At 28.2% G+C, this 19,525-nt stretch overlaps 1 protein-coding gene across 1 annotated transcript in view; it reads left to right on the forward strand.

The window, feature by feature from the left end:
• The window catches only part of LOC130678222 (midasin), a 93,150-nt gene that overhangs the window by 60,978 nt on the left and 12,647 nt on the right, over positions 1-19,525 (forward strand). Inside the window, exons 6-8 of the mRNA XM_057485314.1 lie at positions 18,619-18,766; positions 18,832-19,064; positions 19,244-19,455. Coding sequence (XP_057341297.1) covers positions 18,619-18,766; positions 18,832-19,064; positions 19,244-19,455 — 593 coding nt within the window. The remainder of the gene's footprint in view (positions 1-18,618; positions 18,767-18,831; positions 19,065-19,243; positions 19,456-19,525) is intronic.

Raw genomic sequence — 19,525 nt, forward strand, 5'->3', positions numbered from 1 at the left:
CTGCGTTTCTTTATAAACCAAAAATGTGTACATGATATCTCTCATACTAGACTTATATTTCACTGCTGTAAACTTAAATAAAGATGATACAATGAAAAAAATTATCGTCACGCCCTCACACGTCACTGTGGCTATGAAGGAGACGCCCTGATTGCCCGGGACATGTTGACTTGCATCAATTTGATTTGTTATTATTATTATTTTTTTTTTTTACTTATTTTTCAGTAGTTTTTTTTACTCTTTAACGAACTACATCTGATGGCATGCACTTTTGTTTCCGATCCAGAATCCTATTCTAGTTTTGCGAGAATTTATAGCGTAGCGTACTTTACATTCTAATGGATATTGGTTTTAATTATTTGTAAAAACGTTTCATGCTTTTTAAAATTTACATTTTAGTCATTCTTTTTTTATATTTTTTTATTTCTTTTACGAAATTGACCGAGTTGATTAAATGGAAAATTAAAAAGCTAATAAGTAAATTTTTCTTTTTTTTTTATGAAATAAAGTGTATTAATAAAACTGTTATAATGTTTATAGTACAGATTAGTTTTATCCATGAATAATAATTGAGATATTAATTCATAAGAGGATCGTATATATTATTTTTATTTTAATAAAACATGCAACTGGTAAATGTTTATTTAACAATGTTTTTTTTTAGTGCAAAAAAAAATTTGATTATTAATAAAAGTTATTGAGTTATGAATTATGAAATAATTATGAAGATAAGAATTTAATTTTAATTACAACGGAAGCTACGAACTTTTATACTCGATTGATGTGATGTGAAATTTCAAGAAGCTTTCAGATTCAAAACTATACAATTTCAAAAAGTTATACATTTTATAAGTTAGAAACTTTAAAATCAAATATTTTCAATAATAAAAATAAGATTTCGAGGAGTTGAAAATTTATGATTTGAAATATTTCGTGTTGTTTCCTGCGTGATGACTTTTTCATTTCAACAAAAATTTTTATTGCAAAAAAAAAATAAATAATGTCATTTTTAATTTTAGTAATTAAAAAACACAAAATGCTAATGGAAAATAAACATGTACATTTACTTTTGGTGATTACTTTGATTATTTATTCGTGTATATATATTTGAAGTTCATTAGAGACCTCGAACTTTATAAGAGTACTCTGAATGTTAATTGAAAACTGTGATAAACATATGTCAAGTAATATTTACTATTTATTAATCTCTAAATCTACCAACGAAACATTTAATTGAATATCGGTGTAAAGAAATTTTTATTCGAAAATTTTCATAACCGTGAGATTTCAAATTTGAAACAACCGGTGTATTAAAAATTCGTTCCAAAAATGTTCCAAATACGTTCATGACAGTGAATTTCCAAAATTGAGACAATTCTAAATTTTGCTGAGCGTTTCTGGAACTTTGGAAAAATCAGAAAATGAACGATTCGCAACTAGTGTAGGCTTTTGCTGGGTTTTTTTTTTTTTTTTTAATTTTCGAACAAAAATAATTGGATTTGAAAATTGTTTGGGTTTGAAAAACATTAAAAAACAGAGAATCAAGTAGGAATTCTAAAAATTTTTGACTCCTATCAGCATTTTTCAGGTATGAGGCAAAAAAAATGAAAATGGCTTGAAAATATTTATGAACGTTTTTTGATTTTTATTAGAACTTTTTGGGAAGGTCAGTTTTTTTTTTTCACTTTTTGACTTGCTCAAAAAAAGTCCAAAAAATGAGTGATTGGAACTAATTATGAACTCACAAAATTTCGAATTAGAATCAATTTTGCTTAAAAAATAAAAAAAAATAGAAACCCGCAAGAAAAGTCCACACTAGTTAAAAATTTTTCACACTTGTAATTATTTTAAAGCTCTAAAACTGTTCGACTCAAAGTTCAGAATTGTCTTAAATTTCGAAGTTCACTGACAGAAACGTTTTTGGAACCAACTTTATTTATACATGGGTAATATAAATAAAAAAAAACCTTTTAATAAACCAAATAAACAATTCAATATTTATTGACATATAGAACTCCCGTGAGTAAATATAAATTTTTTAAAAATGATTCAATAAATTTGAATCAACAAAATATATTATTTGTGAAATAAAATTTGTTTTAAATGTTAAATCTTATAAATTATTTTTCTAAAACAAATAAATTTTATGCTGATAATTAAATTTAACATAAATCATTTAAATTTGTTAGTTGTGAAAAATTAAATGAAAATATTATTTTAAGTGAAAACAAAATTTAATTTAAAATTTTAAATGTAATTGTCCTTTAAAGTATACAGGTACTTTTAATAAAATATATCTGTGAAACATATACCAAAAGTCGTGCCAATGCGACGCTTTTTATAGACATGGGTCAGCGATTTCACGTTAAACAAAAATAGCACACATCGTTCGTTCATACTAGAGTGCAAAAAAATCAATTATTTTGTCCCTTTAAAATTTATCTTAATCCAAATAATATTTTTATCGTACTAATGTATGTAACTACTTATTATTAATTTATACTGCATGGAAAATAGTATATTGAGTGACGAGGGATAAAACAATATGAATGCAGGCCAGGGTGAAATCGTCTGCCTGAGCCAAAGGGGAGGTCTGACATCACCCTGGCCTGCATTCATGTTTCATCCTGTGTCACTTATTATATATTTCATAACATCTGTTCGAACCTTTAAGTTTCTATGTTTAAGGTCAGTCTGAATAAGATCATTTCAGGTTAATGATGTGGGAAGCTATTGGCGTAAGGGCGGTAGTGGTAAAATGCGGTAGGGAGGGGGCAAAATAGGGTACCCCTACATTTTTTAAAAAAAGTTTGTTTTTTGAAATGATTTCATTTATCTTTTTGTAAACGAAATTGAGCATTATTTTGAATTTTTTTTTTTTACTGTTTTCGAAACATTTTGTTTTTTGTAAAAAAATAATATGAAATCAATTTGATTTTTTCTTCTTATCAATTTACAATAAAAGAACTCCAAGTGTCAAATTACTTCAGATTATTTCAGTAATCAACTTTGAAATACTTACAATGTTTATAATTTTGAAATTTAATAATTTTTTAGTCTATTACTTTATACAAAATACATTGCTTTTTTGAAAATATCTTCTTTGGAATCAAAACGAACTTAAAATTTTTGAAGTTAATAATCGATAGTGATTAACAAATAAAAAATTAACAATTTAAAGTAAGTGGTTAAATTTTTTCGAAAATCGAAATTGTCAGTCGCAGAATGTTAATGGCCTTTGTTTTATAATAAAAATTATTAAAAAATTTTATTTTCCTCTGCATTCAATAATTATGTTAAATGTAATTTTCCTTCATGTCAATTACTTATAAGAAAATTTAATTTACTCACATTTATTTAATTTCCCAAAATTTTGTTTTCTCACCTCTTTTAGGAGGTACCCAATTTGCCCACAAAAAAAGAAAATTTTTTTTTTTAACAGCAACTGAAAATTTTTTCCATTTACTTTGAATATCATTTAAAAGAAAGAGATTTATCATACTTGAGTCCCTGAAAACTTTGTATTTGCTCAAGTGCCTCCCACCCTCAGCCCCTATATTTAAATCATGAATTACAATCAAGATTGAGTTTATTTACTTGTAACTAAAAGCTGTCAGTTACTTTGACATTTAAAATATAATTGAAAAGTCTGAAATTTGAAACAAACAATTGACATGCCGATAAGGTTGAAATGAATATGAATTTTAGCTTTTATGGGTAGAAATCAAAATTGCTTTGATCCCTAGGGATCAAAGAAGCCGCTTTCATCCCGCTAATTTATTGAATTCGCGATTTAAGCGTACGTCACAGTTTGTCACGGCATTAGCCTGAAATTGGCTTGTTTCGACTGGTTAAACAGCCATTGAAAGTTTTTGTTTCAGAGCAGACGTTTTTAAAAAGAATAATAATTACAGTATGAATAATAAAAATAAGATCTTTGAATGAAAAAATATAAAAGCTGCAAATTCGCGTTGTAATTTTTAAAACATATTGTAAAGATCACAGTAAATCACTTATGAAAATTCGTTTTGAAAAGATTCCAGAACGTCCGTTCGCTAGGTAAAATTTTTTAATTTGAAACGGTGTAAACTTTTTTGAAACTGAAGAAAATTTGAAAATAATAAAAAATTGATTTAGAACTTACATAAAATTAACTTAAACTTATCGTTTAATTATTTTTTTTTACTTTTTAATAATAAATGATTTGTCAGTCATAAAATAGTTTCGCAAATAGGATGTCGCATTGAGAAACAAAAGGCAGCATCAATGTCCTCTCTTCCAATTTATCTATTCTCTTGAGGTTGGTGTCGATCTAGTTCGGTAAAATAAACGTATAGACCATCGGTGTGCCTTTCGGGGTGCTCAGAGATTCATCGTTTTCCAATAGTGTGAGGATGTACCACCTGGGGCATCATCGATTGAGATGCCCAGTGACCAAAATAGTTATTATTATCACAATCTTCATATTATAAACTCTAGTGATTTATTTAATTGCAGTAAACAATTAATAATAATAATATAGTTCTAAACATACGCATTACTGTAATATATATCTATATATACATATATGAATATATGTATATTCAAACTTAAATCCAAAAGTTGTATCGAGTCACTGTGTCTCCAACGATACTCTCGTACTTGCAGTTAATCTCATTGTGGTTCCGTGTACTAAATATATTACGTACTCGTGATCTAATATTATCTGTCATTAGATTAAATGTGAAGAAAGAGAACAAGCTGTAAGCCAGTGGTAAGATGAAATTCTAGGAATTCAAGATAGAGCAGTTCCATGTACGGAATTGAGTAAGTAGACTATTTGTGGTTCCATCAGCGTACAGGACTTGAATATTAAATCACTATTTTGCGATACCGTACAAATATCTCATGTGAATATTCATTATTTTCTAATAATATTCATTTTTTTTTTTTTTTTAATTCTATAATCTGTGTTACAAACATAAAAACAATCTCCTTATACTCTTAACCTGTTAAAAATATTTTTTTCAATAATAAATTCATAGGATGAAAAAGGGCAAACGTACCGCGAAAACTTTGGAATCACCGAGTACATTTTATTCATATTTTCATAGTGTGTATTATTAAAAAGTAAAGATCTTAAAAATTTCAAACCTTTACATTCGGTGAATGCCAGGTAAACAAGAAAAAAAATAAATAAAAAAACTCTTCGCAGAACTCTATAAAAAAATTGTTTTAAAACGTTATGTCTTAAAAAAAAAAGTTGTCAAAAAATTTATATTTTTTTTGTTTTACTATGATAGTATCAAAAAGAAAAAATCATTGCAGCCGATGACTGTTTATTATTTGATCCCCTCGGAGTGAAATTTACTCCGAAGGGGAGTTTAACATTAAAACTCCGAATCGGAGTGAATACGGATTTAAATGAAATCCAGATCACTCCAAACTTACTCCCAATTTTTTAGTGTAACTATGCATTTTAGAAATTAAAAATAATTTTTTTTTGTTTCAAAACTAGTGTCTTATTTTGCCCCAGGTTTCCGTACATTAGTTTTAATTTATCTTCAATATTTTTTTCACCCCTATTTTACCCAGTTCTCCCTCACCTATTAAATTAATCCCAAATATTTCAAGATTTTACATTATTAACATTAATATGAAATCTAATGATACAATTCCACGCAATTTATAAAAAAATTATCTTGTAGAATGTAATTTTTTATAATAAAAAAAGGGGCAATTAATCTTTGAAGTTTATATTAATTTAACTTCAGAGAAATTTTTAATATTTATATGTGTGAGTAGTTTAACAAAATAAAAAAAATCCACATATAAATTAACTCAACACACTCATCATTCGCGGCTTTTCTCTCTTGAATTTATGAGCGTGCTATGCATTTTATACTCTTTAGGTTATTAGTTTCGCCTCTGTGAGTGATGCAGTAGGCGTATAAAATCCTTGCATTTACACTTAAATTCCTGTCTATATCTTTATCCTGTGAAGTTGAAAAGACGATGTTGCATCCTCGTGTATTTAAAAGGTTGATAGAGTTAGAAAACGTCAAGCATAAGAAGTTAGATGAGGTTGCCGTAACCAGTTATATTGCCTTTGTAAAAGCCATTTCTCCAGCACATATAATTTATAACCATTTTGTTTTTTTTCGTTTTTATGTAATTTTATTATGCATTTAATCTAAGTTATAAAAATTATTTTTCTTCTAAACTTTTAAAAAGAATAATTTCTCTATTGAATTATTAAGTTAATAATATTTTTTTTTTCTTGAATAAAATGAAAAAGATGATTGTTGCTGTAAATACTTTTGGCAATAAATAATGCCACACAGTACAAAATATTGTGTATCTGTGTTAAAAACGGTACGTGTTAAATCCAACACATTTCACTGTGTTACTTTAAAATTTTAAATCGATCTACTGCTTAACACTTTTAAAGTGTTGCCTAGTACGAAAATTGAAATTATCAATATTTATTAAGTGTTACACTGAAAAAAATAATCGCTAGCTGCTAGCGATTTTTTTCGCTAGCAGCTAGCGATTTTTAATCGTTAGCTGCAAGCGATTATTTCGCTAGCGGCTAGCGATTTTTTCTTTAGCAGCTAGCGATTTTTAATCGTTAGCTGCAAACGATTATTTCGCTAGTGGCTAGCGATTTTTTCTTTAGCAGCTAGCGATTAAAAATCGCTTGCTGCAAGCGATTATTTCGCTAGCTGCTAGCGATTTTTTCGCTAGCAGGTAGCGATTAAAAATCGCTTGCTGGAAGCGATTTTTTCGCTAGCTGGAAGCGATTTTTTCTTTAGCAGGGAGCGATTAAAAATCGCTTGCTGGAAGCGATTTTTTCGCTAGCGGGTAGCGATTAAAAATCGCTTGCTGGAAGCGATTTTTTCGCTAGCGGGTAGCGATTAAAAATCGCTTGCTGGAAGCGATTTTTTCTTTAGCAGGGAGCGATTAAAAATACTGTTTTTATCATTAAAATATATATATATATATATGAATATATGTATATATATATATATATATATATATATATAAATATATATATATAAATATATATATATATATATATATATATTTATATATATATATATATATATATATATATATATATAAATATATATATATAAATATATATATATATATATATATATATATATATATATATATATATATTTATATATATATATATATTTATATATATATATATATATATTTATATATATATATATATATATATATATATATATATATATATATATATGAATATATAAATATATATTTATATATGAATATGTATATTTATAAATTTATTTAACTGATAAAAATAGTATTTTTAATCGCTCCCTGCTAAAGAAAAAATCGCTTCCAGCAAGCGATTTTTAATCGCTACCCGCTAGCGAAAAAATCGCTTCCAGCAAGCGATTTTTAATCGCTCCCTGCTAAAGAAAAAATCGCTTCCAGCTAGCGAAAAAATCGCTTCCAGCAAGCGATTTTTAATTGCTACCCGCTAGCGAAAAAATCGCTTCCAGCAAGCGATTTTTAATCGCTACCTGCTAGCGAAAAAATCGCTAGCAGCTAGCGAAATAATCGCTTGCAGCAAGCGATTTTTAATCGCTAGCTGCTAAAGAAAAAATCGCTAGCCGCTAGCGAAATAATCGCTTGCAGCTAACGATTAAAAATCGCTAGCTGCTAAAGAAAAAATCGCTAGCCGCTAGCGAAATAATCGCTTGCAGCTAACGATTAAAAATCGCTAGCTGCTAAAGAAAAAATCGCTAGCCGCTAGCGAAATAATCGCTTGCAGCTAACGATTAAAAATCGCTAGCTGCTAACGAAAAAAATCGCTAGCAGCTAGCGATTATTTTTTTCAGTGTACTTTATAATTAACACAAAATTTATCTTAAAAAGTAAATCGAAACTCACGGGAGATTTATTTAAAAAATGAAAGTAAAATCGATATTTTATAAATGTCAATTTAACTTGAAAATTTTTATTATTTATATGTTAAATCTATCATTTACTAAAAGCCGGAATGTTTATTATACTAACAAAATTTTTTTAATTATATTTTCTAGTTAGTTTATGTAACGTTAAAATTAATTAATTTAATTATGTAACGTTAAAAAAAAATTATTTATTCGCCAAATAATTTTTTTTTTTGTTTTTTTTTTTTTTTTTTTTAAGAAATCAATTGATTTACTATTCACAACTGGTATGAAATATTACTTGATTTTTTTTAATTGTTGACTATTAAAAACATTGTTTACTATCGAAAAATAGTTGAATGTCAAATACACAGAAAACAAGGATTTCTTGGCACAATAAATTTTAAATCACCTCAAGAAAATTCTTACTTTGCGCCAAGAAATATTTTTTTTCTGTGTAATAATTATTGTCACTATTTGTTAACGAAAAAATAATAGATAAATTATATTTGCTGATATGATATCCATGGTACAAAAATAAAATGTAAAAGTTAAAATTTTTTTGTGTCATTACTGGTATTTAAAAAGTGCTGAATTCAATTCTCGTATTACCCGAATTTAGTATTGAAATTTAACACAAATAGTCTGTGTTAAAAAATAACACAAATATTGTGTGGACCATTTTTAACATACAGGTTCCGTTGATTTCAACACAATAACTTTTACTGTGCAGTTAACCATAAATTCTATTACATACGTTGGTTTAAATAGACAATGATCTTAAGACTAAAGAAAGTTTATCGTACCATGGGAGAGACCGTAGTGCCTTGAGTCCTTGCAACTCTTACATAGCAACTGAGAAAACATTGAAAAATCTCTTTGCTCTTTTATTCTTTTCTTTTCACAGCTTTTTTACTATTTTTCTGTTGTACCAGCAACTACCCCAATACCCCAGGAATCTCGTTCGAACGTAAGAAATCGTCTATCATTTCGCGCCATGATACCATTGGGAATTTCACAATGTGCGACATTGTATCACGTGTTTTATTTTTTCATATAAAACCATTTTTTTTTTTAGACTTCTTAAGTCTTGATATCATTTCTTATTACTTGTTTTAACTTTCTTTTATACTTTTATTACAAAATAAAAAGTAAAATAAAAACAAACCTTCTATTACTTAAAACAAAGAGATTTAAGATAATGCACTGAAAAAAATTGCGAAGTGAACCCGGATTAAATCCGAAATGCGGAGCGGATGACTGTTTATTTATTTGATCCCCTCGGAGTAAAATTCACTCCTACAGAGAGTTTATTTTAATATCGAAATTCCGGATCGGAGTGAATACGAATTTAAGTAAAATCCAGATCATTTCGAAATCACTCTTTCCTTTTCCTCCGTATGCGGAGTGATTTTTTTCTCGAACTCTGGAACTCCGAGTGACAGAGTGAATTCGGATTTAAATAAAATCCGTAATCACTCCAAATCTACTGCTAATTTTTTACAGTTTCTGAAAGATTTAACGATAAAATAAAATTCAATTAATTTTAAGTAGTAAAAATAAGTGTTTGATTGGTTAAATCTGCTGATGATGGAAAATAAAGAAAAAAAATATGTTGAAGCTTTAAGAAGAATGGCCGTAGGTGCTAGAGGCGCCGCAATGTCTTACCCAGAAATCTTCAATTAATCTTCCAATTTCCTCATTCTCTTTTAATGCAACAGATCTATTTATAACAACAAACGGAACTACGGAACAGAATCTCACTCTAAAACTTTATTAATCTTCATTTTACGGCTAAAAATTAAGAAATTAATTATCTACCATCCAAATCATGTATATATAGATACTTGTTATAATAATAACAATGATAATAATTAATAATTTATTTAATTGGTATTCATCTATAAATATTGGCATGTAAATTGAATTAATTAATATTTATACCGCATTTAATTCAAGCCTATTAATTGGTTCAACCCACGGAGTTTGTTATCACAAGTCACTCTAATTTATCATTTTCATGTTTCAATTAATAATAATAATTTCTTCAAAAATATATATATCACCGTTACATACATTACGTACCGTTACTATTCTTTTTTTTTTTAATTTTATTTCTACGCTATAAAAAAATTTGCGGAATGAATGCGGATAAAATGCGGAGCGGATGACTGTTTATTTACTCAATCTCCTCGGAGTAAAATTCACTCCGAAAGGGAGTTTATTTTAATATCAAAACTCCGAATACAGTAAGTGTGGATTTAAATAAAATCCAAATCACTCCGCTTGAAAGACAAACTCCCTATTTACTCCGCATGCGGATTGGTTTTCTTTTAAATATTATTTTTTCGAAATGAAATGTAATTAATACACTGTAAAAAATTAGCGTAGTGAACGCGGAGTAAATCCGGAGGGAATGCAGAGCAGATCACTTTCTATTTATTTAATCTTTTGGCGTAAAATTCACTTCGAAGGTGAATTTATCTTAATATTAAAACTCTGAATCGGAGTGAGTGCGGATTTAAATTAAATCCACATCACTCCGAAATTACTTCGTTGAAAAAATAAACTCCATACTTACTCCGTAAGGTAAGAGACCTAGTACCCGATCACTCAAGTATTTGTATATCTATATTTAGTAGAATTTAGTAAATATAGATATACAAATACGTGGAGTGATCGGGTACTACCCAGAGAGGAAAGTACCACGGGCCCGGGCTTGGCCCAGTCTTGGCCCAACTTTGTAGAACCTTGGGCCCGTTTTGTAAGCCAGTCTTGGCCCAGTTTTGGTAAAAGTCTGGGATGATAATCTCGGGCCATGCCTGGTTGCCAGACCTGGCCCATATACTTGGTTGCCAGGCTTGGCCCAGGCTTCGAGGAAACGAATAAATTTAATTTAAAAAAATTTTATTATTAATAATCTCGTAGAGTTCATGATCATTAACGTTCAAATTATCGAAGGGAGGTAAATGATGTGAAAAAAACTTGGTGAAAATTCTGCTGGGCTCCGGGCGCGAACTGCCGTCCTTCTGATTGCTAGGCCCGAACGGTAGCTACTAGACGAACCTACCAGTGTTGAATTGATACATTTATATGATCTACTTATATAAACCATAGGTATAGCCAAACTTGGGTAATCCTACCTTGGCCCAAGCCCGGGTAATCATTGTAACGGCCAAGGCTAGGTTACCCAGTCATGGCCCAAGCCTGGCTTGCCATTGGATGGCCAGGACTGAGTACCCAATCTTGAGCCAAGCATGGGCCAATAAAGGTGAGCCAAAGCTAGGTTCCCCAGTGATGGGCCAAGGAGGGCCCCGTTGTTTAACTCTGGCAGCTCCTGCATGGGTAGGTCTCTTACCTTATGCAGAGTGATTTTTTTTTTAAACTCCGGGACTCCCAGTGACGGAGTGAATTCGGATTGAAATAAAATCCGTAATCACTCCAAATTAATTCTCAATTTTTTACAGTGTATGTAAGTAAATGAAATATTAAAACTTTAATATATTCTCATGTCCGAAAATAACTGTATTAAATATGTATACTGATATGTATATGTATAGGTTGTGATTGCTATTATGTTATTTTATTGTTTCCAACATGTCGAACAAACTGAAAGCGATGAAACACTAGTTATCGTCAATGTTAAACAGGTCAACAAGAGATTTCTGTACATGGGGCTAGAAATGTTGTATACTATTAAAAGCTCGTGAATATGCTTTGTACTTGTCTAGATTGCTCTTATACACATGTATTATTATTTCGTAAGCCATACAAGACTACTACAGTTTTCATGAATAATATTTATTTTATATAAAATAAATATAAATTATCATAATTATTCAAATAGCTAATTAATTACTTTATAATTATCTATTTTACTACTTTTTTCTATTTTTTTTTTTTTTCCGAATTTTTTTAAGATTAATTACTTTCTCACTAATTAACGTTCCAATTTAATCGATTAAGTACTGAAAGAAAAATAAACGAATAAAGTTAAGAGTTCTCATTTCGGATTGAATTAATTTTACAGAAATTAAAATATTGTTAATTAATTATTATCAAACTTATAGTTGTGCAACTATTTAAATTAACTATTTATTCAATTAAAATTTTTGTTTTGTTTATTATTTACAAATAGCATTTTTTTAAATATTCTTATATTTTTTTTTTTGTACTTAATGTTTACTCTTGAATTTATTATTAAGTTGCTTTAAGCTTTTTTTAATTAGGTTTTATTGTAATGAAGTTGAACACAAAAAAAGATAATTAAAAATTTTCTGCATTGTAAATTCTATTCATTCTTTACTTCATATAAACAACGTGTTTCATTTAAAGTATCTATTATTTCTATATTTAGTTGTATAAAAATATACAAAGTTCTAATTATTAATTTTTTCATAATATAAACCATAAAAATTTTATACCACTAATGAGTTAAAGTTCAATATCTCAGAAAATATTGATCTAAGGAATTAGGTCTATAAGACTTTTTTTGTAGGAAATTAAATTTCCATCAAATTTGATGTTCAAATTTTTTTTGTAAAGTCGATTGTTTCGAGGATAACAGCAAAAATACGAGAATTTTAGGTGAAAATCAACGGTGACCTGTACCAACTCACCAATATAAGTTACACTTTCGCCGCAATGGACACTATTGTAGATCGTTCAATTTTGAGTAAATCGCGACCAAGCACGATTCGATAATGTAAAATGCGACTGAGTTAAAGAAATTAAAAAAAAAAAAATATTGATTTACGTGTATTTTAAATGGAAATTCTTTTCACGCTCAGGGAGAGTACTTAAAATTAATATTAAGGGCTGTAACTTTCAGGGACTTTTTTTTCCGACATTCACAACAATTTCGGATGGGGACCGAAAAAAAAATCAGGGCATCGGTTGGTCCTGCGGGCCAGCCCCAAAGCTTTCCGCTGTTCGAGTTTAAGGAGCTCATTAGCTCAATTTTTCACAGCTTGTAGGAATTAATAAGTCGCGTCGAATACCACCTTGGAAATCATAATCGGTTCATCCGTTCAAAAGTTACAAAATATTTACATACATGCGTATGTACATTAGGGTGGCCCAAAAAAACCGACTATTTTTTTTTTTCGAGTCTCTAATGAAAATTTGTTAGTTTAAGATGTTTTAAAAAGCCACTCCAAAAATCAGCTCGATAAAAAATTTTCAAGAGGTCGCTCACGAATTTTGAAAATATCAAAAATTATTGAAATTCGGATTTTTTGTTTTTGAATTTTTTCTTCCTCGTGGCAGCAATATTTTATATCTATAAAATGATGACTATGCTGAAAATTTCAGCCCAATATTTAAATATTTAAACGGCGCTCAAGAATTTTAAATATTAACTGATAATATGTAACTAATACTTTGAATTAGTTTTTGTATTTTTTTATAACTCAATTACTGTCATTTCACTTAAATATAACTTTTGCATTACCGAAAATATACAGGACAGTCTTAAACAATAAAATTGGGTAAGTTTTGAATAAGCAAAAAAACCTAAAAATTGAATTAAAAAATAAAAAAGTATGTAAATAACTTGTTATTTCTATTTCTCGGGTTGTATTTTTATTCATTATGATACAAATTAATGATAAAAAAATTGAGAAGGTTTATTATTAATATTCAAGGGTCGCTCGAAAACATCCAAGAGACAGTATTCGGAAACATTCAAAATTCTTGAGCGACGTTTAAATATTTTAATTTTGAGCTGAAATTTTCAGGGTAGTCATGATTTTATAAATATAAACTATAGCTGCTACGAGAAAGAAGAAATTTAGAACAAAAAAATCCGAATTTTGATCATTTTTGATATTTTCAAAATTCGTGAGCGACCTCTTGAAAATTTTTTATCGAGCTGATTTTTGGAGAGGCGTCTTAAAACATCTTAAACCAACAAATTTTCATTAGAGACTCGAAAAAAAAAATAGTCGTTTTTTTTTTGGGCCACCCTAATGTACATACACACATATATCATCTTGGAAATAATCAGAATAGCTCCCTAGAACATCGAAACGGCAAGATCTGTTAGAAATTCAGTTTTCGAAAATCGGTTCGAAACTAATAACTTCCCTTCTTTTTTTTTTTAATTTTCAATTTTCTTAGTGGGAAGTTAAAAATCATCCTAATATAAACATACATACATACATAAAAACATGCATAAATAAGATATATTGATAAATTTGTAGTTAATATATTGTAGCAATATCTTTTTTTCAATATATTATTGTATATTAATATAGCAAAAATACATACAATATTCATTTAATTTATGTATATCTTTTTACATATAAAGTTTTTTCATGCGGTTTCAATATATTGTTTGAATATTTCTTGAACGAGGATATATTTTTTTTTTTTTTTTTTTTTTTTTTATTACTACAAGAATTGATAGTTTATTTTTATAGCTTTCTTAATTTTTTTTACAATCTTTATCTCATCTTGGGTTATATAACCAGATGCCAACGCGCTGAGTCATTAATAATTCCTTCCAGGTCGATGTACAGTCAAATTGAGTACAAATACTTAAAATTGTTTTATCGTTTCCTTGTCTTTCACTTTTAGTTGTGAATTATTGTTATAACCAACAATAAATTATTTGAGATTTGTATTATAAAAGGAAACATCACATTGCAATTAGTCTTTAAGTTATAGACTAAACAATTTATTGTGTTTTTATCTAAGCACACTATAAAATAATATAACATTTGTTAATTTGATAAAAGACGTTTGGGAGATTATGTAGTTGTAGTGAATTTATTTTCACGTTGAATTGTAATTTTCTACGGCAAACTAAAATAATGTCTTGTTTCTAACAATGAAACCTTACGACAAACTATAAACACAAAACCCTCGTGAAAATTCTATTCAATTTAAAAGAAAAATATCACTCTCGTTGAAATTTAATGAGGCGACTAGCAAGCACAAATAAATTAACAGTTTATGTCAAAAGCATGTTTTTTTTTTTTTTTTTTTTTTTACTTTTATTTTTCCTTATTATTTTTAATAAGATTTTTAAAAATTATTACTTACATAACTATATGCGGAAACTCATAAGTATTGAAGTTACTGATAAAATAAATCATGTTTTTTATTGATTTGAATTCAGAGTTAGAATTTTTTTTTTCATAAAACTGAAAGTAATATCAATAATATGTTTGAATAAAAAGTTTCAACTACTAAAGATACATTTTTTTTAAATTTATCAGCGCTAATTTTTATGTGATAACTTTCCAGTTCAATTATTTTCTTAAAGTAAAGTGTATACTGTTTTACTGAAGCTGAAATTTTATTTTTTTCAAGGTTTATTTTATAAATTTTACTTTTATAACACTTTACTTTACAATTTCATAGTTTTTTTTATAACCGTAGATACTTTTTATATCTTTTCTTATGTTTGTAAAAATAAGAAGAAAAAATCTTAAATGCTATTTTGTAAAATATCAATTGCATTTTAATATTTGTAATAAAAAAAAATTTGATCGTTAAAAAATATATTTATTGTAGTGAATCCAGTTTTTTTTTTTTTTCTCAAAAAATAGTAGAAAGATCTCAATGCGTATTCTAAAAAAAAATAATAGTGTAATGAATTCCCTCTCATTTGTAACAGTACGAATAAAAAAAAAAAAATTTTCACGTTATTTTTCAAAGTGTCTACACGAATATTTGTTGTTTTAGACTAAAAAGGTAAAAGTAGGGTGGAAAAGAAAATCATGATCCCATACATCTTCACACTCACGTGTAAAAAATTTAATATATCCCCTAAGTCTTGAAAAAATTATTAACATTCATTGAAAAATTAATCTAATGTTAAAAATAGTCAATAAAAGAATCGATTGAAAAGCATATAACGTTTTACGGAAATCTAAGATGCCGTGATCGACGTTAAAAAAGTAGAATGAACGTTGAAAGAGACGACAAAAGCAAAAAAAAACTCTAAATCCATTGAGATCATCAAGGGGTAAAAGTGTTCGAACGACCCCTATCAATCATTTTGATTCATGTGGGGTAGGCTGTGCTATACTGGCTGCCCTATACTAGGATTATCCTGACGGATATCCGCAAGAAATGATGCTTTCTACATCGCCTTCAAGACTTGTTTTTTTTTTCTTCAATACTTTTTTTTTTTATTAAGTACTTATTAGGTCAAATAAAAAAAATGATAAATTTTAGTAGATTTCATAGAAATCTATCTTTTGCATTCGTCTTCATGGAGGAATTATCAAATAATTTTGCCATAATCTATCATAATTCATCGAGTAGGTTCCAAAATTACCGTTGGTTCAAAAGTTTATATATATGTATTAGAGTGTCTCAAAAAATCGACTATTTTTTTTTTCTTGAAGAACATTGAAAAATTGACAGAGTATCTCTAGACAAAGACCCCGTTAAAATATGAGACCTTAATATTTATATTCAAAGGTGGCGATTCACGATTTTCTATTTTCCATTTAAATAACATGGGAAAAAAAAAATTTTAATTTTGGAATTTTATACCTCGGCGATGGCTTATTGAACAGATAAGTTCAGGATATGTTTTTATAGGGAATTGAACGCTCTACAAAAAAAGTCTCTTCTCATTTTTTGATAAATCCATCTGTTCAAAAGTTATTGGAGCTCGAAGTCAAGTTAGAGTAAATTTCGAGATCTTTTTACTTTTCCGGCGAAACTATCGGACTTATCATAAAATGTCATGAGATCTTTTTTGTAGACAATTTCATTTCCTACAAATTATCATTAATAAATTTTTTTCAAATTCTGCATTGTTTTCTAGTTGTTTCCATTTTAATGCCAAGCTCCTAAAAAATTAGTGTTCTGATCGATTTTAAGAGCTTGGCATTAAAATGGAAACAACTAGAAAACAATGCAGAATTTGAAAAAAATTTATTAATGATAATTTGTAGGAAATGAAATTGTCTACAAAAAAGATCTCATGACATTTTATGATAAGTCCGATAGTTTCGCCGGAAAAGTAAAAAGATCTCGAAATTTACTCTAACTTGACTTCGAGCTCCAATAACTTTTGAACAGATGGATTTATCAAAAAATGAGAAGAGACTTTTTTTGTAGAGCGTTCAATTCCCTATAAAAACATATCCTGAACTTATCTGTTCAATAAGCCATCGCCGAGGTATAAAATTCCAAAATTAAAATTTTTTTTTTTCCCATGTTATTTAAATGGAAAATAGAAAATCGTGAATCGCCACCTTTAAATATAAATATTAAGGTCTCATATTTTAACAGGGTCTTTGTCTAGAGATACTCTGTCGATTTTTCAATGTTCTTCAAGAAAAAAAAAAATAGTCGATTTTTTGAGATACTCTAATATGTATCGATCAGAACAGTTTTTTTTTTAAGAGCTGACATTAAAATGGAAATAACTAGAAAACAATGCGGAATTTTAATAAACTTTATCAGAGATAATTTATAAGGAATAAAATTTTCTACAAAAACGATCTCATTACATTTTATGATTGGTCTGATAGTTTCGCCGGAAAAGTAAAAAGAACTCGAAATTGACTATGAATTTGACTTCAAGTTCCAATAACTTTTGAATAGATGAATTTATCAACAAATGATAAGAGATTTTTTTTTGTATAGCGTTTAATTTCCTATGAAATTATATCCTGAGCTTATTTGTACAATGAACCATTGCTGAGGTACAAAATTCCGAACTTAAGACTGTTTTTTCCCCATGTTATTTAAATGGGAAATAGAGAATTACGATGAGCAACCTCTAAATATTAATATTAAGAGCTCATCTTTTAACAGGCATCTTATTTCACCTCCCTGCAACTATTCAATAGAGGGTTTCGAGAAAAAAAACATTTAATTTTTTTGAATTAGTTTAATATACATATATTTAATATAACACGGGAATTATCACAGTTAAGTTCGGAGATGAGCAAAATTGGTCAACTACTTTAGAAATGGTGGACATTTGAAATTTCAAAAATAATGAGAAATGCTATTTTTTTAGCTTTTTCCACGAATAACTTTTTAACGGACATGTTTATCCATATTATGTACAGAGAAATCAATAGCTGATAGAATAAGCTATACTTTCTTTTTTTTTATGTTTAGTTTTACGATAAGTTTTCAATTGTCATAAGGGTTCAAAATTACATGACCCCCTGTGTCATGGTAAAAATGTCATTATTGTATCTTCGAAAGTTTTTGACAGATGATTATAAAATTTTTTATATTTATTCATCAGGCAATTATCTTGATCAAGTTCAAAAATTTAAAAGATCGGTTGAGTATTTAGGAAATGGTGGTAATTTAATATTTTTCAATTTTTGAAAAATGTTGCTTCTGCAGATTTTTTCTTTAATATCTTCTTAACGGAAACTTCTGTCTTTTTCATTTATAAAGAACGTCAATGCTGAAAAAATAATTTCTAGTTTTTTTTTTTACTTCATGGTTTATGATAATTTGCCGATATTTGATGAAGGTTTAAAGTTACATAATTGATTTCTGAGTTATGGTTAAAATTCCATTTTTCGATCTTTGGAAATGCATAAAAAATGAAATAAAAAAATTAATTTTCAATTTAATTTCATCTTAAAACTTAAAGTAAAGAAATAATGAGAAATTTACTTCCATTTCGGATACCGAATGACCTTTCTTTATTTTTTTTGTGATCTTATGGTATAATATCTAACAAAGTAATTTTTTTAATTTTTTTCAGACCGACTACAACCGGCACTTGGAGCAGTTGATTGAAAAGACTGAGAATCTTTTGATTGCCGCTTTGAGACAAACACTTGATGAAAAAAATCTTGATAATGTTTCAGAGCTTTATGAGCAGCTAGAAAAAATAAAAAATCTATCTTACGGTAATTAAAATTTTATTACTTAAGACATTTAAATATTCGTTTTCAAAAATTATTAATTTTCACAGATGAGAATCTTTCTACGACGATGGCAGTTGAGACTAAAAATTTTATAAAACGAACCGAACAACTCTCGACACTAATTTCCCGAATGGAAAAACTAAAAACACTTGAAGCTCTTGAAAAGACAGAGTTAGCATCGATCAATGACAAACTACTGAATCTGTCGAATCTCGTGAAGCAAGAAAACTGCCTCAATGCAGGAGGAAAGTTTGAATGGATCGATAGTGTACTTGTGAAGGTAAACTTAAGCTTTGAATTTTGTTAGTTAAATTGTTATTGATCTACTTTATATCATACATATTAAGTAAATATTTGATGTATATTGCATACCTTAAGCGCAAAGCTAAGGCTAAGCTCTGCACTCGCCTGAAAAATTCAATTTTATCATATATTTATTTATTTACTTTTTTTTTTCAGTGTTTACAAGATGGTACGTGGCTTCTGATAGATCAAGTAAATCTCTGCAGTCCAGCGGTGTTAGATAGATTAAATGGTTTACTTGAACCTGGTGGTGTACTTACGATCGGTGAACGAGGTGTAGATAACGATGGTAACATCCATACAATAAAACCTCACCATAATTTCCGTCTTTTCTTAACGATGGATTCACGTTATGGCGAAATCTCGAGGTAAAAATTTTGTTATTATTTTTTATTGCGCGCCTCAAGCGCGAAGGCTGTGAGTGCTTATGATCGAAAT

This window comes from Microplitis mediator, chromosome 1, assembly GCF_029852145.1.
Source record: "Microplitis mediator isolate UGA2020A chromosome 1, iyMicMedi2.1, whole genome shotgun sequence".
Lineage (NCBI taxonomy): Eukaryota > Metazoa > Arthropoda > Insecta > Hymenoptera > Braconidae > Microplitis > Microplitis mediator.